Here is a 25466-nt window from a genome sequence, read left to right as displayed (position 1 = left end):
CCTCAGTGATCCTGCTTCAGTTTACGCCGCAGAATTAGCTGCCATTCAGTATACCCTTGGAGTCATTTAAACATTACCCGCAGGCCATTACTTCATCGTTTCGGATAGCCTCAGTTCCATTGACGCTATTCGCTCGATGAAACATGGAAAGCACTCCTCGTATTTTTTGGGGAAAATACGGGAGCTACTGAGTGCTTTATCTGACAACTCTTTCCAGATTACCTTGGTATGGATCCCTTCTCATTGCTCCATTCCGGGTAATGAGAAGGCAGACTCCTTAGCTAAGGTGGATGCATTAGAAGGAGACGTTTACGAAAGACCAATTTGCTTCAGCGAATTTTTCAGTATTACTCATCAGAGAACCCTCGAAAGTTGGCAAACTTCGTGGAGCAGTGGAGAGCTGGGAAGGTGGCTACATTCGATAATCCCTAAGGTATCGACGAAACCTTGGTTCAAGGGGATGGATGTGGGTCGTGACTTCATTCGTGTGATGTCCCGACTCATGGCAAACCATTACACGCTGGATGCACATCTCCGGCGTATTGGGCTCGTGGATAGTGGTATCTGCGCTTGTGGCGACGGCTATCACGACATCGAGCACATTGTCTGGGCGTGCACCGAGTACAGTTCCGCTAGGTCTCGGCTAATGGATACCCTGCGGGCCCGAGGAAGACCAACCAACGTCCCGGTTCAAGATGTGCTGGCAAACCGCGATGTCCTCTATATGTCCCTTATATACACCTTTGTGAAAACCATCAATATACAAGTCTAACTGCCCCTTGTTATTTTCCTTATCATTCTCAGAACGCTCTTCCACCTGTATCAAAGCATCTGTATCGAATGAGCCAACAAACACGGGACCTACGGCACGAAAATAACACGCTTAACTCGAAATGTAGCCGATCCACATCTGAGCCGTACTACGAAATCGTCTGAAAAAACCCCTGCCATCTTGAGGAGGACCACTTGGCGTCCCAGTACATGATTCCCCTGATGAAGGCCACCCGAGTTTGTAATCCATCCGTTGATCTCACGATGCCTGAAACTGAAATAATTTTCTCTCCCTGCCTGCCATTTGTCTACCCTCCCTCCCCTGACTCTTATACCCAGAAGTAACACCCCTCCCCCCCCCAATATCATCACGAAGCATTTAGCTCTTCTTGTCTCTTCTAGTTTTAACTATTATATTATATAATCTCGTTGAAAATGCCCAACTCACAAAAATAACTATAATTACGAATCTTTACAAAATTCAATCATGCCCTTTAGTTATTCCTAGTTTTAAGTTAGTCGTAAAAAAATGTCCCCCTTAGTTAAACATTATTTGCTCCAATAATTTCACTGATAAAAATGTCAAACCATATTGCCATAAAAACTAAATGACCCCCCTAATCTTACGAAAATAATATTATCCCCTTGTGTAGATATATAAGATAGCTATAAAATCGCATTAGTTTCATTTAAAAAAAATCAATATGTAATCCCCTAGTTTTAAGCAATTTAAAATGTAAAACAAAACAAATTTGGCACCATTAAGCTAACGCAACGTGCCTTATCAAATAAACGATTTGAATAAAAAAAACTTCATGCAACTTATCGACAAGCAAATAATTTAAATGAAGTAATGTCCCTTTAATACATCCATCATTTACGTCTTCAACAAAGTTATTTCTAATATTATTCCCAATAACTTTGCCGAAGACATCAAGTCTCTAAATAATGAATGAAGAGTTAATTCTTTATTATGTATTTGTATGGAGATTAATCACCAAATTAATGTTTTCAAAAGATGCGCTGCATTCTTTTAAAAACTTCTTTGAAGATGCTGAGCATCCAAAGTTTACGGACTTAAAACTATATATGATCTTGACCGTAAGAAAAAACAATTTTTAAACAATTACACTAGAATTCAAAAGTGCATAACTTGAGAATACGACTTTGTATGCGAAATCTAATTACGCCATTCAACTCAGTACTCAAATGTACACCAAAAATAGTCACTTGGGTCACTTATTTTTATTTTGATCAAATTTCAATCCGACTGGGTAGCTATTTTTATAATAAACAATACAAAAAAATTAAATGCGCATCAAAACCAATCCTGACGTACTAGAGACAAATGTAAAACGTCATTTTCCCTCATTTTCCCTCTACTTTCCGAAAAACAATATGCGGTCATAGAAAACTCAAGTTGTCTTTTTGTCGACCAGTGCACAGTGGTCCAGATCGCTAATTTAGGAGGAATTTTTACTTTCTGACAAACCTGTATAATTTAGCCGTATCATGTCTTAGGATGAATTTGTGTACTTTAGAAGATGCTTCTTTTTATTGGAATAGTTATTAGGGTGGTTCTAATTTATCTAAAATACGAAAATAAACTTTTTACTGATGAAAGATAGAGCTCCACAGTCTTCCACAAAGTTGTAAAGTAACTTATTTTGAATAAATTTGCTGAACATATTAAAGCTCTATCTCTTTTAGTTTTTGTTATACAAGAAATTAAAAAAAAAGATTAGGGTGTTCCTGAAAAAACGTTTTTTTAGTATAACTTTCGTATCTTTTACTTTTTGTTAACACAACCTTTGAACAGCTTATTGAAAACTTCAAGCCGAGTATTTTTCTCCAAGACACCGAAGGTCTAACTTTTTTCTTTAAAAAGTTATGGACACTTTTCGTTAAAAAAATAGCCTATTTCAAGGCTCAATATCGCTGATGCGGGCACCTAAAATTGAATTCTGTTTCCACCACATGAAAGACCATACTTATTAGTATATTTGAGCAAAAATTGGCGAACACGATATTTTTTTAAAATTTGCAATTTAGATTTAAAGTTTGTAGTTTTGCAGGTTCAACGCATTAAAGCATTTACACACATATCGTTGTATTATGAAAAAAGCCACTTTCAAATATCATTCTCTCATCGCAGCAAGCTTTGCATAAGTGAAACGACTGTCAAAAAAGGTTTCTGATTTTATTCGTTTTAAATAAAACTAGTAAATATGGATATTAGTCGAAGAAAGTTGGCGAATTTGCTTATTGCTGGTAAAAAGACAGATGAACTGCTTAAGTTCATTACAAGTAGTAATCCAAATGTAAAATTGAGACTTGTTAATGTTCGAAAGAAATTTTATATTTTGTTAAAACAACCTTTGAACAGCTTTTAGAAAACTTCAATCCACGTTTTTTCATAACTCTGAAAGTCTAACTTTATACTTTCAAAAGTTATGGAAACTTTTCGCTCATAAATAGCCCTTTTTCAAATGTCATTATCTCTGATTGGGGCAAATAAAAGTAAGTTCGGATTGAACCATAGAAAAGAACATACTTTTAAGTATATTTGAGCAAAAATTGGAAAATATTATTTTTTTTAAGCATGTAATTTTAAATTTACTAACCAAAGTTTTAAATTTTATCGCATAGCGACATAAAAGAAATTGCCTAAAGCCTTTGTATTTCCTTTTCTGTTTTGCTTACATATCAACAATACAGAATGTGTTCATTAAAAATAATTTGGCTATGACAACAATTTATGATTTATATAAGGAGAATTTATTCAATGCCAATTAATTCAAAAGTAGATGCATTGCATTTTCAGGTATATCCAGCGGTGCTCGTTGAATTCGACGTTTACATTTAAGAGAAATTATAGGATCTGATGAAACAAGAAGTCTCTTGAAAACGTCATCAAGATTGACGAGTCGATCGAATTTGCGTGCGTGGAATTCTCGGAATCTGCGAATACTTTTATTCCTGGTTTCTTGAACTTCTTCACTGCACATACCTACTGGCAGCATGTTATGTTGAATAATGCTTCCTCCATGGACCAGGAGTTTATGCACGGTTGGTGAGAGAGCGTACCAACCATACAGGCGTACATAAAGCAATCGTGTATCTTCGGCGTAACTCCGGTAAGCATCCGCGTTAATTCCCAATTTGCTGTTGATGATTGTTAATAGCACATACATACGTTCTAGCAACATTTCGTCCAACCCGGTTTCTTCTGCAACGACATCTCGGTTTCTGAAAAATTTTCGAGCTGTGTTACCATCGTTAGAATTTCCGCCACCTGGCAGAGGTTCGCTAATACGAAGACCTAAACGGTCACGTAACGCTTGTCGAATTTTTATTTGTCGTTCCTTAAGCTCGCTGGTATTTTTGCCTACGCGCCAACGCGGTTTTGCTAGAGCTAAACGGTAAGCAATATTCAATAGTAACTCCATTGCTCGTATTAATGCATGTAAAGGTGAAAAAACATATAAACTATCCGGTGGATCGCTGGCTTCCAGTAAAGGATCATTCAATCGCTTTCCGGAGCGTTTGCATATATAACACGCTTGAGACGGTGTGCCTGTTACGTCATTCACTACCTTCGTATCAACCATGGAAAATATGAAGCTTGAACTAATCGGAATCTTGCGCATATTAACATTTACTATAGTCGGGACTAATTCATCGATTTGCTTGTTCATCGCGGCAACTTCATCCTTTGTTAGTTCAGGATTTTCCTTCTTGAAAATTAATTTTACTGGTCGGCACAGGGATACTGAAGATGGAAAATCATTATTCCAAAGAATGCAATCTCTTGACTCATCTTTCCGGCGACTAACTACACGTAAAGGTACTATAGATAGAGCAAATATATGCGAATCGTTATACTCGAATAGTTCTCCATTTTCATCTTCGTCAACGCACATTTGCTTGTATCTATGTTCAAGTGGAAAAGAGACTGTCAGTCAAAGTTTAGAAGAAAAATAATGTTGCCTACCGGGAATGGTTGCTGCTTCCATCGCAGCCCCACTTAAAGATAACAAACGTATTATCCTCAGGATGCAGTGGTAGAACTCCAATATTCAGAAACGAGATGAGTCGTTCCACGGTATGGTTAACAAGAGCTTGAAGGGGAACATACGCACAAGAAGGCTGAACAGAAATTCCTGAAAAAAATTGTTGATTCAGGGACGAATCTTTGAGAATAGTACATACCGATCGGATAGCATAGTTTCTTTTCTTCTACTATTTTATTATACGCGGGATAAATGTCCAAACCCTTCTGCATAACTGAGCTGCGTATGTTTTGGTACTGCGCCTTAGAAAAATCATTTTCACAAATAAATCTAAGTGCCTCCTCCGCAGTAAACGCTTCTGCAATCGGGACAGCCATAGATCCTAAATTCTCTACGGTAGATCTGACGGGACTTTTCGACAATCGTTCGATTTGTCTGCCAACTAAACGGAAACCAGTAGAATTAGCGTTGACGGCTGACGCTAAACCAAGTTCTTCCGTGGAATACTTATCGCGCAACTTTCCTAATCTTTTTATTTTGGCTCTGCGACATATTTCGGAAAATGGTTTCCTCTTTCGGCCTTTACCTTTACCTTCGACTTCGAATCTTAGCTTTCCTTCAAGCCACACAAAATTTTCCAGCTCAAACCGAATTTGCGTGCGCTTACTCCGAATCCACAACCTTCTAAATTCCAACATGAAGATTTTTATTTTCTTCCGAGCACTAACAAGTCTCAATTTTACATTTGGATTACTACTTGTAATGAACTTAAGCAGTTCATCTGTCTTTTTACCAGCAATAAGCAAATTCGCCAACTCTCTTCGACTAATATCCATATTTACTAGTTTTATTTAAAACGAATAAAATCAGAAACCTTTTTTGACAGTCGTTTCACTTATGCAAAGCTTGCTGCGATGAGAGAATGATATTTGAAAGTGGCTTTTTTCATAATACAACGATATGTGTGTAAATGCTTTAATGCGTTGAACCTGCAAAACTACAAACTTTAAATCTAAATTGCAAATTTTAAAAAAATATCGTATTCGCCAATTTTTGCTCAAATATACTAATAAGTATGGTCTTTCATGTGGTGGAAACAGAATTCAATTTTAGGTGCCCGCATCAGCGATATTGAGCCTTGAAATAGGCTATTTTTTTAACGAAAAGTGTCCATAACTTTTTAAAGAAAAAAGTTAGACCTTCGGTGTCTTGGAGAAAAATACTCGGCTTGAAGTTTTCAATAAGCTGTTCAAAGGTTGTGTTAACAAAAAGTAAAAGATACGAAAGTTATACTAAAAAAACGTTTTTTCAGGAACACCCTAATCTTTTTTTTTAAATTTCTTGTATAACAAAAACTAAAAGAGATAGAGCTTTAATATGTTCAGCAAATTTATTCAAAATAAGTTACTTTACAACTTTGTGGAAGACTGTGGAGCTCTATCTTTCATCAGTAAAAAGTTTATTTTCGTATTTTAGATAAATTAGAACCACCCTAATAACTATTCCAATAAAAAGAAGCATCTTCTAAAGTACACAAATTCATCCTAAGACATGATACGGCTAAATTATACAGGTTTGTCAGAAAGTAAAAATTCCTCCTAAATTAGCGATCTGGACCACTGTGCAGTGTGGGGACACGTAACGTGAAACCAAAACTTCAAAGTAGCGTTGCATTCATCATTTGAGTTCCTGGTCGACGGCGCTGATGGTTGGTCCCCGGTCCATGAGTTGATGGGTCGTTATCCAGTCCAGATTGTGGGAACCGTCACCTCTCTGGCGTCGGTGTTTGGCCTCGAAGCGAAAATAGGCCGATGGAAAACAACCAGAACTAGAAGAAGAAGAAGAGTTCCTGGTCCCGAAATACTTCTAGCTAACAACTCCGAGCAGTTTCGATTACTAATATACTGCCTATAAACCCCGATTACTAAATTGTGCCACGTTCTATGAGATTTCCTATCTACACGACAAGGACCTGCGATTATAGGCAGTATAAATTGAATAGAAGTTTCATACTAATCAATTTAAAATTTTCAATGTTCATTTACATGATTTACAATTTCTTTTCGAAAGCAGATAATACTAAATCACCAACAAAGTCCAGTTTCATAGAGCCACTCTGTATTAAAACGATTCGCCGATGCATACACAGCTTCTGACCACCATTGCACGTAATGCTTTTCGTGTTTCAAAAGATTTCCCTAATACATATTCAGCCACTACGCACCCGGCATGAGTTCCAGCATGAATTTATAACCGATTCGATATTCCCACGGTAAGCGTTCCATGCCGGACAAGATAGCTGATGTAATTTTCCGCTACGATGCAGAAAACGCCCCCTCCAAACGGGCTCCAAAATGGAACCTTTCCCAAGCAACCACACCGGACCGGATTGATGGGTTGCAGATTGAATGATTTAGGCCGCTCATTCCTCTCCTACGTTCATATGTATCTACTACGTACGTACGTACGGACAGTGTTATATGGTCGAAAGCCCCGAACTTACCGAATCCAATCCGCACCAGGATATGGTTCCGCTGTAGGCTGCTACCCGCGCCGCCGCCGCTGCTGCTGCTGCTCATGCCACCGATAATCCACGACCAGCGGTGGCTTTGCACGGCAACTCGCGCGGTCGTTTCACGTCCGGCCGTACGAACGGCATCAATCGCCGCGATACACTTGATGTGCAAAATGGTTCGATCAACCCCTTTGGGAAATAGCCGATCCACAGGAAGGTGCATTTCCAGGATACGATATCTCAGCACGAAATTATCGCTTTCAAGGCTGGTCTCTTGCACGGGTTGCAGGTAATCGATGGGAACCTGAGAATAGAAAAAAAACAGAAAACAGATCAACACTTACACGGCTAGTCCGGGCCGGGACATGATATCGTTTTACCGCTTTTTCATTGACGAAAAAGTACAACCGCGTCGCCAGGCTGGACATGTCCGAGGTGCAGTTAGCCTCGATGGTTTCCCCCGGGTAGTAGGTCGCCGCCAGACCACTAATGATTGGGTCATGCTGCGGCAGTACCTCCACTGTCATATTTCTGCTTCCGGTGACGAGGGCAAATTTGGGCGCATCGCCGGAAATTTCACACCGATAATCGCCACCGGAATGCCGCTCCAGGTTGGTCAACCGAATCTGGCACAGGTACTGGTTGCACAGGTTCTCGTTCGCAATCACGACACCGTCCACCGGGAAGGTTTTCGTTTTCGGATTGAGCATCGGAGCGTATCTGCGGTTTTGCCATCGAACAGGGGGCAGTGAATCGGAATGTTATTTGGGGGTAATTGACTTACAATTGTGTGTTCGGGTGTGTGAGTACGTGAAAGTTTGCTGGAAATTTACAACTAAACACGATTTTTTACCTGTAAAATTCCTGATTGCCTTTATACCACTTGACCGAGTTCAGCTGGTGGGGACCGAGGTCATACGAACAGGAGAGCGTTACCGTCGCTCGATAGTCCACAATTTCGGGTACGTTGATGTCTGTCAATCGTAGTGCCTCCACTTGGCGACATTCTGAAACGAAAGGTTTGATTTTTTGGTTATTCCACGTAGGTTTTTAATGGGTTTAGTGGAAAGCTTGGCAAATCTTTACAATCTAGGATAGGATTAGGATTGTCAGGATACTTGGATTCATCATGCAAAGATACACGCTTGAAAAATGGTTCAATATCGCTTTATTCTCCAAATTTAAAGAGCAAAAAATTGAAACAACGATGAAGCTTATTTTTTGTCTACAAGGGGATGAAGTTAAGAAAATTTTCGAAGTATTTTGGAGAAGCCATTGAAAAATTGGAGTGAAGTAGAATAAACTTTTGGATGCGAATTCGAATGCAATTTTACGGGTTACTGACAGAAAGCCATTTTTCCGACATTTATGCAAGGCTAAAATCATCGATTCCTGTTTGCTAGCCATAGAAAAGGATTTTGTTTTCAGGGAAGAAATAGATTACGTAGCAAAATTTGATACTTCAAACACAGACTAAACACTCGAAAACAATGCTTTGCCCAATTTAACGGCCAGTTCCAATATATTTTTTGTTGGGACTGTGATCACATTTGCGTTGAAGGCTCCACTGGCATTATCACAAGTATGCGGGGGATAGACCACTAGTGAAAAATTATTACCATTCGTGAGGGATACCCCACTAGCAACCTGAATGTTTGGTACCGTGTATAAAACGAACGGTTGATATTTTTTAGACCAAGCTCTGCATTGTGTTATGTCTGGTAGCCTGTGCTCCAAATACCATCTACTATCAGAACGGAACGGAACAAATCATTTCTTCGTAACTATGAACATTCCAACCTGGTCGGAGCTATAAATGTAGTGGTGTAATGTCCTGTCGCGCTTTGAATGTTGTGATGATACAGACAAATAATACTTTGGTCCAAAACCAATCTATCGGTTAAGAGCATCTTTCGGCATGTTGATCAGATTAATTAACGCGTAAGCCACACCCGTGTGCGATTCGTTCCGAAAAAGGCGTATTTGTTTTTTAGTAGAACATCTACGTGCTAAAATTAATCAAATTGCAGACGTCTTATTAGCAGCAATTGGCGCGTACAGGCGATAAAAAGATACATACTATTGTTAGTCACGGGAAAATATTCAAATACGTTGAATAGCTAACCATAAAAAGTGATTTAGGCGTAAAATTTTTGTAACACGTTTCCGCTATTAACACGGGCTGGAACAAATTAGTCGTTTTAGTAGCAAACAATCCAGCCAATATTGTCGTCTCAGTACATCGGCCACGATGTAGTGAATAAACAATGGTGACGCATGGTGACACCGACAACTATTCAGCCGACTTACATTGAAAATTTACTTTTGAAAATTTGTAAAAAATGGCAAAATTTTGTAAAAATTGCAATAAATCGACAAATTTCGTAAAAATTGCCTAATATTGTAAAAATGTCAAAAATTGCTAAATTTGATGCAAATCGCCAAATTTTGGAAAAATCGCCAAATTTGGTAAAAATTCTAAAATTTTGTAAATATGTATCGCAAAGTTTTGCAAAAAACTGCAAATTTTGCATATTTCGCAAAATTTTGTAAAATTGCAAAATTTTGAAAAAATTGCAAAAATTTTGTAAAAATCGAAAAATTTCGTAAAAATTGCAAATTTTATAAATTTGAGTAAAAGTTGCAAATTTTGTAAAAAATGAAAATATTTGTAAAAATCGCAAAATTTTGTAAAAATCGCCAAAAATTTAAAGTCGCCAAATTTTGTAAAAATTGCAAACTATAAATTTTAGTAAAAGTTACAAATTTTGTAAAAAATGAAATTTTTTATAAAAATTGCAAAATTTTGTAAAAATCGAAAAAGTTGCAAAATTTTGTAAAAATTGCAAAATTTTTATAAAATTGAAAATTTTTTGTAAAGATTGAAAAATTTCGTGAAAATTGCAAATTTTATAAATTTTAGTAAAAGTTGTAAAAAATGAATTTTTTTGTAAAAATCGCAAAATTTTGTAAAAATCGCCAAATATTGTAAAAATTGCAAAATTTTGTAAAAATAGCCAAATTTTGTAAAAATCGCAAAATTTTGTAAAAATCGCCAAAAATTTAAAAAATCGCAAAATTTTATAAAAATTACAAAATTTTGAAAAAATTGCAAAAATTTGGTAGATTGAAAAATTTCGTAAAAATTGCAAATTATAGTAAAAGTTGTAAATTTTGTAAAAATTGCCTAATATTGTAAAAATGGCAAAAAATGCTAAATTTTGGAAAAATCGCCAAATTTTGTAAAAGTTCCAAAATTTTGTAAATTTGTATCGCAGGGTTTTGCAAAAAACTGTAAATTTTGCATATTTCGCAAAACTTTGTAAAAATTGCAGATTTTAAAAAAATGCAAAATTTTTGTAAAAATTGCTAAATTTGTAAAAATTGCCTAATATTATAAAAATGCCAAAAATTGCTATATTTTGAAAAAAATCGCCAAATTTTGGAAAAATCGCAAAATTTTGTACAAATTTTAGTAAAAATTTAAATCGCCAAAAATTATAAAAATTGCAAATTTTATAAAATTTAGTAAAAGTTGCCAATTGTGTAAAAAATGATTTTTTTTTGTAAAAATCGCCAAAAATTTAAAAAGTCGCAAAATTTTGTAAAAATTACAAAAGTTTAAAAAAATTGCGAACATTTGGTAAAGATAGAAAAATTTCGTAAAAATTGCAAATTATAGTAAAAGTTGTAAATTTTGTAAAAATTGCAAATTTTTGTAAAAATTGCCTAATATTGTAAATATGTCAAAAATTGCTAAATTGTGGAAAAATTGCCAAATTTTCAAAATTTTGTAAATATGTATCGCAGGGTTTTGCAAAAAACTGCAAATTTTGCATACTTTGCAAAATTTTGTAAAAATTGCAAAATTTTGAAAAAATAGCAAAATTTTGAAAAAATTGCAAAAATTTTGTAAAAATTGAAAAATTTGGTAAAAATTGCAAATTTTATAAATTTGAGTACAAGTTGCAAATTTTGCAAAAATTAATTTTTTTGCAAAATCGCAAAATTTTGTAAAATCGCCAAAAATTAAAAAAGTCGCAAAATTTTGTAAAAAATTATAATTTTGTAAAAATTTCCTAATATTGTAAAAATGTCAAAAATTGCTAAATTTTGAAAAAAACGCAAAATTTGACAAAATTGCCAAATTTTGTAAAAATTCCAAAATTTTGTAAATATGTATCGCAGGGTTTTGTAAAAAACCGCAAATTTTGCATATTTCGCAAAATTTCGTAAAAATTGCAAACTATAAATTTTAGTAAAAGTTGCAAATTTTGTAAAAAATGTAAATTTTTGTAAAAATCGCAAAATTTTGTAAAAATAGCCAAATTTTGTAAAAATCGCAAAATTTTGTACAAATTGCAAAACTTTGAAAAAAACTGCAAAAATTTTGTAAAAATTGCAAATTTTAGTAAAAGTTGCAAATTTTGTAAAAAATGAAATTTTTTTAAAAATTGCAAAATTGTGTGAAAGTCGCCAAATATTGTAAAAATTGCAAAATTTTGTAAAAATAGCAAAATTTTGAGAAAAATGAAAATTTTTTGTAAAAATTGAAAAATTTCGTAAAAATTGCAAATTTTGTAATGATTGGAAAATTTTGTAAAAATTGGAAAATTTTGTAAAAATTGCAAAATTTTGTAAAAATTGCAAAATTTTGAAAAAAATGCAAAAATTTTGTAAAAATTGCAAACTTTATAAATTTTAGTAAAAGTTGCAAATTTTGTAAAAAATGAAAATTTTTGTAAAAATAACAAAATTTTGTAAAAATCGCCAAAAATTGAAAAAGTTGCAAAATTTCGTAAAAATTGCAAAATTTTGAAAAAAAAGCAAAAATTTTGTAAAAATTGGAAAATTTCGTAAAAATTGCAAATTTTATAAATTTTAGTAAAAGTTGCAAATTTTGTAAAAAATGGAAATTTTTCTAAACTTTTGTAAAAATCGCCAAAAATTGAAAAAGTTGCAAAATTTTGTAAAAATTGCAAAATTTTGTAAAAATTGCTAAATTTTGTAGAAATCGCCAAATTTCGTAAAAATCGCCAAATTTTGTAAAAATCGAAAAAGTTGCAAAATTTTGTAAAAATTGCAAAATTTTGAAAAAATTGGGAAAATTTTGTAAAGATTGAAAAATTTCGTAAAACTTGCAAACTTTATTAATTTTAGTAAAAGTTGCAAATTTTGTAAAAATAAATTTTTTTGGAAAAATCGCAAAATTTTGTAAAAATCACCAAAAATTGAAAAAGTCGCAAAATTTTGTAAAAATTGCAAAATTTTGAAAAAAATGCAAAAATTTTGTAAAAATTGAAAAATTTCGTAAAAATTGCAAATTTTATAAATTTTAGTAAAATTTAGCAAATTTTGTAAAGAATGAAAATTTTTGTAAAAATCGCAAAATTTTGTAAAAATCGAAAAAGATTTTGTAAAAATTGCAGTTTTGAAAAAATTGCAAAAATTTTGTAAAGATTGAAAAAATTCGTAAAAATTGCAAATTTTATAAATTTAAGTAAAAGTTGCAAATTTTGTAAAAAATGAAAATTTTGTTAAAATTGCAAAATTTTGTAAAAATCGCCAAATATTGAAAAAATTGCAAAATTTGGAAAAGTGTCGCATAATTTTGTAAAAATTTGAATTTTTTGAACTCGCCAAATATTGTAAAAATTGCTAAATTTTATAAAACTCGCAAAATTTTGTAAAAATTGCAGAATTTTGTAAAAATATGCAAATTTTGTAAAATCGCAAAATTTTATAAAAATTGCAAAAAATTTAAAAAAATTGCAAAAATTTTATAAAAGCTGAAAAATTTATAAATGTTAGTAAAAGTTGCAAATATTGTAAAAAATGATTTTTTTTTGTAAATATGTATCGCAGGGTTTTGTAAAAAACCGCAAATTTTGCATATTTCGCAAAATTTCGTAAAAATTGCAAACTATAAATTTTAGTAAAAGTTGCAAATTTTGTAAAAAATGTAAATTTTTGTAAAAATCGCAAAATTTTGTAAAAATAGCCAAATTTTGTAAAAATCGCAAAATTTTGTACAAATTGCAAAACTTTGAAAAAAACTGCAAAAATTTTGTAAAAATTGCAAATTTTAGTAAAAGTTGCAAATTTTGTAAAAAATGAAATTTTTTTAAAAATTGCAAAATTGTGTGAAAGTCGCCAAATATTGTAAAAATTGCAAAATTTTGTAAAAATAGCAAAATTTTGAAAAAAATCGCCAAATTTTGGAAAAATCGCAAAATTTTGTACAAATTTTAGTAAAAATTTAAATCGCCAAAAATTATAAAAATTGCAAATTTTATAAAATTTAGTAAAAGTTGCCAATTGTGTAAAAAATGATTTTTTTTTGTAAAAATCGCCAAAAATTTAAAAAGTCGCAAAATTTTGTAAAAATTACAAAAGTTTAAAAAAATTGCGAACATTTGGTAAAGATAGAAAAATTTCGTAAAAATTGCAAATTATAGTAAAAGTTGTAAATTTTGTAAAAATTGCAAATTTTTGTAAAAATTGCCTAATATTGTAAATATGTCAAAAATTGCTAAATTGTGGAAAAATTGCCAAATTTTCAAAATTTTGTAAATATGTATCGCAGGGTTTTGCAAAAAACTGCAAATTTTGCATACTTTGCAAAATTTTGTAAAAATTGCAAAATTTTGAAAAAATAGCAAAATTTTGAAAAAATTGCAAAAATTTTGTAAAAATTGAAAAATTTGGTAAAAATTGCAAATTTTATAAATTTGAGTACAAGTTGCAAATTTTGCAAAAATTAATTTTTTTGCAAAATCGCAAAATTTTGTAAAATCGCCAAAAATTAAAAAAGTCGCAAAATTTTGTAAAAAATTATAATTTTGTAAAAATTTCCTAATATTGTAAAAATGTCAAAAATTGCTAAATTTTGAAAAAAACGCAAAATTTGACAAAATTGCCAAATTTTGTAAAAATTCCAAAATTTTGTAAATATGTATCGCAGGGTTTTGTAAAAAACCGCAAATTTTGCATATTTCGCAAAATTTCGTAAAAATTGCAAACTATAAATTTTAGTAAAAGTTGCAAATTTTGTAAAAAATGTAAATTTTTGTAAAAATCGCAAAATTTTGTAAAAATAGCCAAATTTTGTAAAAATCGCAAAATTTTGTACAAATTGCAAAACTTTGAAAAAAACTGCAAAAATTTTGTAAAAATTGCAAATTTTAGTAAAAGTTGCAAATTTTGTAAAAAATGAAATTTTTTTAAAAATTGCAAAATTGTGTGAAAGTCGCCAAATATTGTAAAAATTGCAAAATTTTGTAAAAATAGCAAAATTTTGAGAAAAATGAAAATTTTTTGTAAAAATTGAAAAATTTCGTAAAAATTGCAAATTTTGTAATGATTGGAAAATTTTGTAAAAATTGGAAAATTTTGTAAAAATTGCAAAATTTTGTAAAAATTGCAAAATTTTGAAAAAAATGCAAAAATTTTGTAAAAATTGCAAACTTTATAAATTTTAGTAAAAGTTGCAAATTTTGTAAAAAATGAAAATTTTTGTAAAAATAACAAAATTTTGTAAAAATCGCCAAAAATTGAAAAAGTTGCAAAATTTCGTAAAAATTGCAAAATTTTGAAAAAAAAGCAAAAATTTTGTAAAAATTGGAAAATTTCGTAAAAATTGCAAATTTTATAAATTTTAGTAAAAGTTGCAAATTTTGTAAAAAATGGAAATTTTTCTAAACTTTTGTAAAAATCGCCAAAAATTGAAAAAGTTGCAAAATTTTGTAAAAATTGCAAAATTTTGTAAAAATTGCTAAATTTTGTAGAAATCGCCAAATTTCGTAAAAATCGCCAAATTTTGTAAAAATCGAAAAAGTTGCAAAATTTTGTAAAAATTGCAAAATTTTGAAAAAATTGGGAAAATTTTGTAAAGATTGAAAAATTTCGTAAAACTTGCAAACTTTATTAATTTTAGTAAAAGTTGCAAATTTTGTAAAAATAAATTTTTTTGGAAAAATCGCAAAATTTTGTAAAAATCACCAAAAATTGAAAAAGTCGCAAAATTTTGTAAAAATTGCAAAATTTTGAAAAAAATGCAAAAATTTTGTAAAAATTGAAAAATTTCGTAAAAATTGCAAATTTTATAAATTTTAGTAAAATTTAGCAAATTTTGTAAAGAATGAAAATTTTTGTAAAAATCGCAAAATTTTGTAAAAATCGAAAAAGATTTTGTAAAAATTGCAGTTTTGAAAAAATTGCAAAAATTTTGTAAAGATTGAAAAAATTCGTAAAAATTGCAAATTTTATAAATTTAAGTAAAAGTTGCAAATTTTGTAAAAAATGAAAATTTTGTTAAAATTGCAAAATTTTGTAAAAATCGCCAAATATTGAAAAAATTGCAAAATTTGGAAAAGTGTCGCATAATTTTGTAAAAATTTGAATTTTTTGAACTCGCCAAATATTGTAAAAATTGCTAAATTTTATAAAACTCGCAAAATTTTGTAAAAATTGCAGAATTTTGTAAAAATATGCAAATTTTGTAAAATCGCAAAATTTTATAAAAATTGCAAAAAATTTAAAAAAATTGCAAAAATTTTATAAAAGCTGAAAAATTTATAAATGTTAGTAAAAGTTGCAAATATTGTAAAAAATGATTTTTTTTTGTAAATATGTATCGCAGGGTTTTGTAAAAAACCGCAAATTTTGCATATTTCGCAAAATTTCGTAAAAATTGCAAACTATAAATTTTAGTAAAAGTTGCAAATTTTGTAAAAAATGTAAATTTTTGTAAAAATCGCAAAATTTTGTAAAAATAGCCAAATTTTGTAAAAATCGCAAAATTTTGTACAAATTGCAAAACTTTGAAAAAAACTGCAAAAATTTTGTAAAAATTGCAAATTTTAGTAAAAGTTGCAAATTTTGTAAAAAATGAAATTTTTTTAAAAATTGCAAAATTGTGTGAAAGTCGCCAAATATTGTAAAAATTGCAAAATTTTGTAAAAATAGCAAAATTTTGAGAAAAATGAAAATTTTTTGTAAAAATTGAAAAATTTCGTAAAAATTGCAAATTTTGTAATGATTGGAAAATTTTGTAAAAATTGGAAAATTTTGTAAAAATTGCAAAATTTTGTAAAAATTGCAAAATTTTGAAAAAAATGCAAAAATTTTGTAAAAATTGCAAACTTTATAAATTTTAGTAAAAGTTGCAAATTTTGTAAAAAATGAAATTTTTTTAAAAATTGCAAAATTGTGTGAAAGTCGCCAAATATTGTAAAAATTGCAAAATTTTGTAAAAATAGCAAAATTTTGAGAAAAATGAAAAATTTTTGTAAAAATTGAAAAATTTCGTAAAAATTGCAAATTTTGTAAAAATTGGAAAATTTTGTAAAAATTGCAAAATTTTGTAAAAATAGCAAAATTTTGAGAAAAATGAAAAAATTTTGTAAAAATTGAAAAATTTCGTAAAAATTGCAAATTTTGTAAAAATTGGAAAATTTTGAAAAAAATTGGAAAATTTTGTAAAAATTGCAAAATTTTGAAAAAAATGCAAAAATTTTGTAAAAATTGCAAACTTTATAAATTTTAGTAAAAGTTGCAAATTTTGTAAAAAATGAAAATTTTTGTAAAAATAACAAAATTTTGTAAAAATCGCCAAAAATTGAAAAAGTTGCAAAATTTCGTAAAAATTGCAAAATTTTGAAAAAAAAGCAAAAATTTTGTAAAAATTGGAAAATTTCGTAAAAATTGCAAATTTTATAAATTTTAGTAAAAGTTGCAAATTTTGTAAAAAATGGAAATTTTTCTAAACTTTTGTAAAAATCGCCAAAAATTGAAAAAGTTGCAAAATTTTGTAAAAATTGCAAAATTTTGTAAAAATTGCTAAATTTTGTAGAAATCGCCAAATTTCGTAAAAATCGCCAAATTTTGTAAAAATCGAAAAAGTTGCAAAATTTTGTAAAAATTGCAAAATTTTGAAAAAATTGGGAAAATTTTGTAAAGATTGAAAAATTTCGTAAAACTTGCAAACTTTATTAATTTTAGTAAAAGTTGCAAATTTTGTAAAAATAAATTTTTTTGGAAAAATCGCAAAATTTTGTAAAAATCACCAAAAATTGAAAAAGTCGCAAAATTTTGTAAAAATTGCAAAATTTTGAAAAAAATGCAAAAATTTTGTAAAAATTGAAAAATTTCGTAAAAATTGCAAATTTTATAAATTTTAGTAAAATTTAGCAAATTTTGTAAAGAATGAAAATTTTTGTAAAAATCGCAAAATTTTGTAAAAATCGAAAAAGATTTTGTAAAAATTGCAGTTTTGAAAAAATTGCAAAAATTTTGTAAAGATTGAAAAAATTCGTAAAAATTGCAAATTTTATAAATTTAAGTAAAAGTTGCAAATTTTGTAAAAAATGAAAATTTTGTTAAAATTGCAAAATTTTGTAAAAATCGCCAAATATTGAAAAAATTGCAAAATTTGGAAAAGTGTCGCATAATTTTGTAAAAATTTGAATTTTTTGAACTCGCCAAATATTGTAAAAATTGCTAAATTTTATAAAACTCGCAAAATTTTGTAAAAATTGCAGAATTTTGTAAAAATATGCAAATTTTGTAAAATCGCAAAATTTTATAAAAATTGCAAAAAATTTAAAAAAATTGAAAAAATTTTATAAAAGCTGAAAAATTTATAAATGTTAGTAAAAGTTGCAAATATTGTAAAAAATGATTTTTTTTTGTAAATATGTATCGCAGGGTTTTGTAAAAAACCGCAAATTTTGCATATTTCGCAAAATTTCGTAAAAATTGCAAACTATAAATTTTAGTAAAAGTTGCAAATTTTGTAAAAAATGTAAATTTTTGTAAAAATCGCAAAATTTTGTAAAAATAGCCAAATTTTGTAAAAATCGCAAAATTTTGTACAAATTGCAAAACTTTGAAAAAAACTGCAAAAATTTTGTAAAAATTGCAAATTTTAGTAAAAGTTGCAAATTTTGTAAAAAATGAAATTTTTTTAAAAATTGCAAAATTGTGTGAAAATCGCCAAATATTGTAAAAATTGCAAAATTTTGTAAAAATAGCAAAATTTTGAGAAAAATGAAAAATTTTTGTAAAAATTGAAAAATTTCGTAAAAATTGCAAATTTTGTAAAAATTGGAAAATTTTGTAAAAATTGCAAAATTTTGTAAAAATAGCAAAATTTTGAGAAAAATGAAAAAATTTTGTAAAAATTGAAAAATTTCGTAAAAATTGCAAATTTTGTAAAAATTGGAAAATTTTGAAAAAAATTGGAAAATTTTGTAAAAATTGCAAAATTTTGAAAAAAATGCAAAAATTTTGTAAAAATTGCAAACTTTATAAATTTTAGTAAAAGTTGCAAATTTTGTAAAAAATGAAAATTTTTGTAAAAATAACAAAATTTTGTAAAAATCGCCAAAAATTGAAAAAGTTGCAAAATTTCGTAAAAATTGCAAAATTTTGAAAAAAAAGCAAAAATTTTGTAAAAATTGGAAAATTTCGTAAAAATTGCAAATTTTATAAATTTTAGTAAAAGTTGCAAATTTTGTAAAAAATGGAAATTTTTCTAAACTTTTGTAAAAATCGCCAAAAATTGAAAAAGTTGCAAAAGTTTGTAAAAATTGCAAAATTTTGTAAAAATTGCTAAATTTTGTAGAAATCGCCAAATTTCGTAAAAATCGCCAAATTTTGTAAAAATCGAAAAAGTTGCAAAATTTTGTAAAAATTGCAAAATTTTGAAAAAATTGGGAAAATTTTGTAAAGATTGAAAAATTTCGTAAAACTTGCAAACTTTATTAATTTTAGTAAAAGTTGCAAATTTTGTAAAAATAAATTTTTTTGGAAAAATCGCAAAATTTTGTAAAAATCACCAAAAATTGAAAAAGTCGCAAAATTTTGTAAAAATTGCAAAATTTTGAAAAAAATGCAAAAATTTTGTAAAAATTGAAAAATTTCGTAAAAATTGCAAATTTTATAAATTTTAGTAAAATTTAGCAAATTTTGTAAAGAATGAAAATTTTTGTAAAAATCGCAAAATTTTGTAAAAATCGAAAAAGATTTTGTAAAAATTGCAGTTTTGAAAAAATTGCAAAAATTTTGTAAAGATTGAAAAAATTCGTAAAAATTGCAAATTTTATAAATTTAAGTAAAAGTTGCAAATTTTGTAAAAAATGAAAATTTTGTTAAAATTGCAAAATTTTGTAAAAATCGCCAAATATTGAAAAAATTGCAAAATTTGGAAAAGTGTCGCATAATTTTGTAAAAATTTGAATTTTTTGAACTCGCCAAATATTGTAAAAATTGCTAAATTTTATAAAACTCGCAAAATTTTGTAAAAATTGCAGAATTTTGTAAAAATATGCAAATTTTGTAAAATCGCAAAATTTTATAAAAATTGCAAAAAATTTAAAAAAATTGCAAAAATTTTATAAAAGCTGAAAAATTTATAAATGTTAGTAAAAGTTGCAAATATTGTAAAAAATGATTTTTTTTTGTTAAAATTGCAAAATTTTGTAAAAATCGCAAAATTTTGTAAAAATTCAAAATTTTTTGAACTCGCCAAATATTGTAAAAATTGCCAAATTTTATAAAACTTGCCAAATTTTGTAAAAATCGCAAATTTTGTAAAAATCGCAAATTTTGTAAAAAAATTTCTAAATTTTGCAACAATCGCCAAATTTTGTTAAAATCACCTGAAAATCCAAGAGTAAATATGTAAGCAAAATTTTGTAAAAATTGAAAAATTTCATAAAAATTGCACAATGAACCAGGAGCAAACGCTTTTCCACTGACGCAACATTTTCACACCGGCCACGTCCAATGCTGGTCTACCGGGGAAGGAAAAAAGTTCGATTCTCGCTGTGTTAGTAGATAAATGAAAAAGTCAGGATGTATGTTTTCGTAGACAATATGATCTTAGCAATATGTAGGAATGTCGCTCTCGAGCAATTTCCGAAAATTTTATCCGAGCAACTAGAACTCTGGATAACCGGCCATCGTTAAAGTTGTTTCGAGATCGACATTTTTTCAAATATTAGAAAATTCCCCCCTCCCCCATATAATGCTTCGTCATTTATGGATTGTCCTTTAATTTGATTCGATTTCGCTACAGCAGTGTTGCCAGTGACAGTTTCCGTTAACGGTGAAAAATAGAATTAGGCATCTTCGTTGTCTTACAATATTATTGAAAACCTTTAAAGCATATCAATTTACATTGTCTTTCATCTAATTGGACTCGCCTAAATATTGTACGAGAATTGAATTGAACATCGGAAGGTTAACCCGCTCATGCCCATGTTGCTTGTGGATAACAACGTTTTTAAACAGCTGTAACTTTTGATTGAGGCAAGATTTGCTCACAAAAAGGAAGTATTCCGATGGAGCAGTGCTGCCAGGGATAGTATACGTTGACAACGGAAAATTATTTTTTCATATATCTTCGTTATGAGGCAATATTTTTGAAAACTGATAAAAATTAACAATTTAGACTGACTTTGGCTACATTTTCCATGCAATTGGACTATCGCAAATATTCTCGGAGAATTGTATTGAGCATTGGAAGGTAAAAATTGAGCAGCTTCTAGCACTGCAAGGATAGCACCTACCTTTTTGACATCATATGTTGGTTGTTTTCATGTAACTTTAAAATGTTTCACAATATCGCCTTGATGTCAAAGAGAAAGTTGCATGAAAGTTTACGGGCCTTTTGAAAAACCTATCTTTGTTGATGGAGAAACGCGACTAACTTATGAAAAGGTCGCAATAAAACAAAATAATTGTGTTGTTAAAACAAAAGTTAAAATATCTCGAGAACTACTACATTTTAGAAAATTTTTGTTAAGAGCATTTCGATTTAAAATGGCGTTTAGAATCATATTCAAAAAGAAAATTGTATTTTTGACTGCAAATAGTAAGAATTATAAAAAAATGTCAAAAGTTGTTGTTAGGAAAACTTTTTTATTGAAAGCTTCTCCAGGATCCAAATACACTAAAAAAGTTGCTTTTACGTCTTTAAAACGATAAACATTGACATTTTTTGATGGGGTAACGCGAATAACTTTTAAAAAAAGCATAACTACACGAATTAATTGTTTTTGAAGGAGCAAAATTTCAAATATCTCGAAAACTATCGCATTTTGGAATATTTTTGTTAAATGCATTTTGATTTTAAATGGTGCTTAGAATTATATTCTGTAATAGAATTACAATTTTGTATGTCTATTAATATGAAATTTAAAAACATGTGCGAAGTTATTGTTAGGAAAACTTTTTTACCGATTTTTTCTCCATCATGCAATCACATTTAAAATGTTTCTTTTCTCTTTAGGTTTTTGGTAACAAAATATAAAAATTTTAAAAAAGGGGTTTTTTCGCTATTTAAACTTTTATCATAAATTTTTGTTTTTTTGAAAAATGACACAACATTTTTTTCAGTGTATATTTTTTTCAGACAGAAGTATTCATTCCCTGTAACTCGTTCTCAGATAATTTTGCTGTATAAAATACAGTAATCGAACAAAAAAATTTTGAAATTCATACACGTAGAAACGTTTACGACCTTTTGAAAAGTTGCTCTTGAGTCAAAATAATCTTATTACCTGTGGAAAATATTTAGTCTTGCATGACGGTGAAACGTGTAAAGTTGCATTGAAATCTAAGATGGTCGGTCACGATTTTAAAGATTTTCGGACGGATCTTCGTGGAATTCCTCTGACTTTTCGTGTTTCTTGATCTCACCGTTTTCAAGGAAAAACAGTTTTGAAACCCTACATGGACTAGAAAAAAGTTGGGCATGAAAGAGTTAAGGTTTGCACAGTTTCTAGTGTTGCGAGAGAAGGGCATATTTTGATCAAAGCAGGTTTTAGTGTATCATTAGAATTTTATGCACAGAAAAAATTTGGCCGTGAAAAGGTTAAGATAGTAAATGTAAGGGAAAGAGACAACTCATTTTCGCTCAAACTATGCGGAGTCGTTTTTAGTAATTGACCAAACAAATGTCAATTTTGTTATTTCTCTCATGCAAACAGCTTTCCGTGTGCTTCACAACCCAGCCAACTTGATTCCTAAGCGGCAAAACATCAACCATATGGATCCAAAAGTGCCGATAGACCGATATATTTTCCAGCCTACTACGTTCATTTGTTTCCCTGTACCAGCCGAACTACGGTCACGGTCGTGATTTATGAGTGATAGACCTCCGGAGATGTGTACCTTTTCAGCTTGTTATCCTTTTATCCGCACGAGCAAAACCAATCAGGGCCGGATGCGTATACACATATGTACGTCTGGCTCTGCCATAGTCGGATCAGTCGGACCGAGTTTAACAACGGTGCTGACTCGGAACAGCTGACAGCAACCGGTTGTCAGGGGTAACTGAATTTAAAGCCCCCTCTTGACTCAGACGGGATTTACTGATTTTGTCTTTCGTTGGAGAGGTGTGTAGCGGTTCCAACAACGACAAGCCTTGTCAAATGGGGGTTGGCATGTTATGAGTATTTAGCACGCACCGATGAGTCGTTTGGAAATTTGATGTTTGCCGCCTTTCAAAGCGAACCTGTATTTTCGACCTCGAGCTCATTTCAAATTTTAAATTGTGACTTTCTAAAAAAATACCGGATTCCCATAAATAGGAATTGTTTTTCAGTTCGTTTCCCATTCACAGCTCTATCGAATAACATAATATACAGTCCTATCAATTCCATAGTTCATTAATCACGACCGATTCGATATAATTGAGGAGCTCATCCCATCAATCACACAAAAACCCCCAGCAACCGAAGGCTCCGTTCATATCTTAATTGCATTTACTTCATGCGCTCATCTGGTCCATTTGAGCATCGACATTGTTCAACATTCCGGCCCCCGAAAAGCCGATCTATTGTGTAAAAGTTGATGCAATGATCGTCCCCCATTGCATTCCGAACTAACTAAACTAGCCCAGCAGGCCCAGTTGGATGAATGTTTTGTGTGCAGTCTCTGCAGGAAAATGGTCGGATGTTGGATTGGAATGCATCGTGCTGCTGCCAGCTCCCCGGTTCTATATTGTTCCAGTACAAAAGCTCGAAAACCGTCAGTCGGAGATCGTTCCAGATAAAAGAATCATTCTACTAGCTACTAGCACGGCTGTTTTCCAAAAGCTGATGCCATAGCGATGTAACTGAGGAATGAGCGGTCAGTCATCCGTAATCGGCCAGTGGCCGATAGTGGAGAAGTACCTCGCCGTCGTCCCGTTCAGTGTAGGTAGTAGTTAACTAACCAACCGGACGCATACACCATCATCATCATCATCAACTATTTCATCATCGTCAGTCGCACCCATTCACCAAAATCGAGCCATTCCTCTTCACGGCAGGATGAATTTCAATTCCGACGATTTTACAGTGCCAAACGCTCGCATTGTACAATGAGTAGCGGCAGCTGCAATCCGGCATTAGGTCCTGCTAACTAACTCCGTCGATGGTGCCAGGAAAAATACACACATTTTCACTCACTCGGTATTCAAATATAGAATCGACAGCCTACGCCTGCGAGGGTCAGAGGTGCCAGCTCTGTTTTTGGCATGGTTCCGCTATCTAATGTGAAACTTCACTTTGAACTGAATGTGAGACGAAGACTTTCAAGAATCTAATTAAGCTAAATTGCCAATCCTTTTAACTACAATCCGGTTTCACAATTTTGATCATCCGCTTCGAAAAACCTTGCATCCGGTTCTTAAGTGTTAGAGTCAATGATGATGGTAGCGATTCTACTAATTATAAAAATTCTTACTGCCCTGGTCTGAAACCTTTTTTGCGTAGTACATTACGCACATATAAAACCCAACTCGCATCACAAACATAGTAGGCCTTGTCTTTCGCAGACGTAAAAACTATTTCCATCAGTTGCTAGTGAACGTGTTGTGCGAAATGTGTGAATTTCAAGCACGTTCGCTGCCAATGCCATACCGTAGTGATTGATTTCAAAGGCAGCTCGTCACGTCCCTTCGTCGATTAGTGAGTTTATTTTTTTTTGTAAAAAAATGTGCGGTAAATTAACCGTAAAGTTTATGGCATTGATAATTTGTGGGATGATTATGGATTATTCAGGGGCTTTATTTTGACGATACAGATACAATGAGACATGTTTGTTTTTGGAACACATCTACATGCAGCAATATTCTCTAGTTTTGATACTGACGAAGTTATATGTTGTTGTTTGTGAATGACTATTTAAAAATCAAGATAAATTCCAGACGGATTCTCGTACAAAAAGTTTTAACTGGCCGCAGCACTGGATAATGTCGCCGACAAATTAAAGTTTGTTTGCGCTGATAAATTCACCCGAAAACAAACAATCTGTCAATGACTTTGCAACTACGTACTCAAAAACAAGGTTTTTATCTTCAATAACGATGAACTCGATGCTGTTCAAGTGAGAGAACATTGGAAAATGTATACTAACTTTCATTAAGGCCCACAAAGAACCAGTGAGGTTGTGACCATATTTGGCAAGCTGTCGCTATAGCTACGAAATGCTACGGCAGTCTACTTTCTGCCTCTGCCACAGTCCGACCTACAATCGTGCCAAGTGAACATCAGGCCTCTCGATCTACTGTGCATTGTTTTGAGAACAAAGGAAATATTGGATTATTATTGTCATCATGCGTCAAGTTGACGAAAAAACTCTTCTCCGACCCAAAGCCGCGCTCGTTGACTTTAAATTTTGTTCGATACGACCGAGTTTTTGTGAAGTGAAGTTGCAGCTTAGGCTTTTGGATATTGCGTACCTTCAGTACCATCATCTACGCAATGCAGTATGAATATCATTCAATACGTTAGCCCAAGCCTAGCTTTTCGTTTTGTAAAACAACTTGAAATACGTGGTTGAAAATTGAAAATGACAACGTCGGAATTGAGATTCCCGTGTATAGAGCTATACAGCTAGAAGAAGCCACAGTTTTCGTCGCGGAATATCACGCATTAGGGCACATGAAGCGCGTAACGGACTACTCCGATTCCATGCTACAATATTCTGCAGCACGCTGTAGTGCGCGAAGATAGAACGACGGCCAAAGTGAGGGTTGTTTTCAACGCATCGAGAAACACCTCCAGCAAACCTTCGCTGAACGATATTCTTCTAGTAGAACCAATTCCGCAAGAAGATCTACAGTCAACCATCATACGAGCACGAACACACCCCATCATGTTAATTACCCACAT

At 30.8% G+C, this 25466-nt stretch overlaps 1 protein-coding gene across 1 annotated transcript in view; it reads right to left on the bottom strand.

The window, feature by feature from the left end:
* The window catches only part of LOC131683899 (uncharacterized), a 133542-nt gene that overhangs the window by 35761 nt on the left and 72315 nt on the right, over window positions 1-25466 (bottom strand). Inside the window, exons 2-4 of the mRNA XM_058966299.1 lie at window positions 8153-8306; window positions 7680-8019; window positions 7288-7603 (exon numbers count right to left, since the gene is read on the bottom strand). Coding sequence (XP_058822282.1) covers window positions 7288-7603; window positions 7680-8019; window positions 8153-8306 — 810 coding nt within the window. The remainder of the gene's footprint in view (window positions 1-7287; window positions 7604-7679; window positions 8020-8152; window positions 8307-25466) is intronic.

The sequence above is a fragment of the Topomyia yanbarensis genome, chromosome 1 (genome assembly GCF_030247195.1).
Source record: "Topomyia yanbarensis strain Yona2022 chromosome 1, ASM3024719v1, whole genome shotgun sequence".
NCBI classification, from domain to species: domain Eukaryota; kingdom Metazoa; phylum Arthropoda; class Insecta; order Diptera; family Culicidae; genus Topomyia; species Topomyia yanbarensis.
The sequence above is the reverse complement of the archived record's forward strand: the minus strand, read 5'-3'. Positions and strand labels throughout refer to the sequence as shown.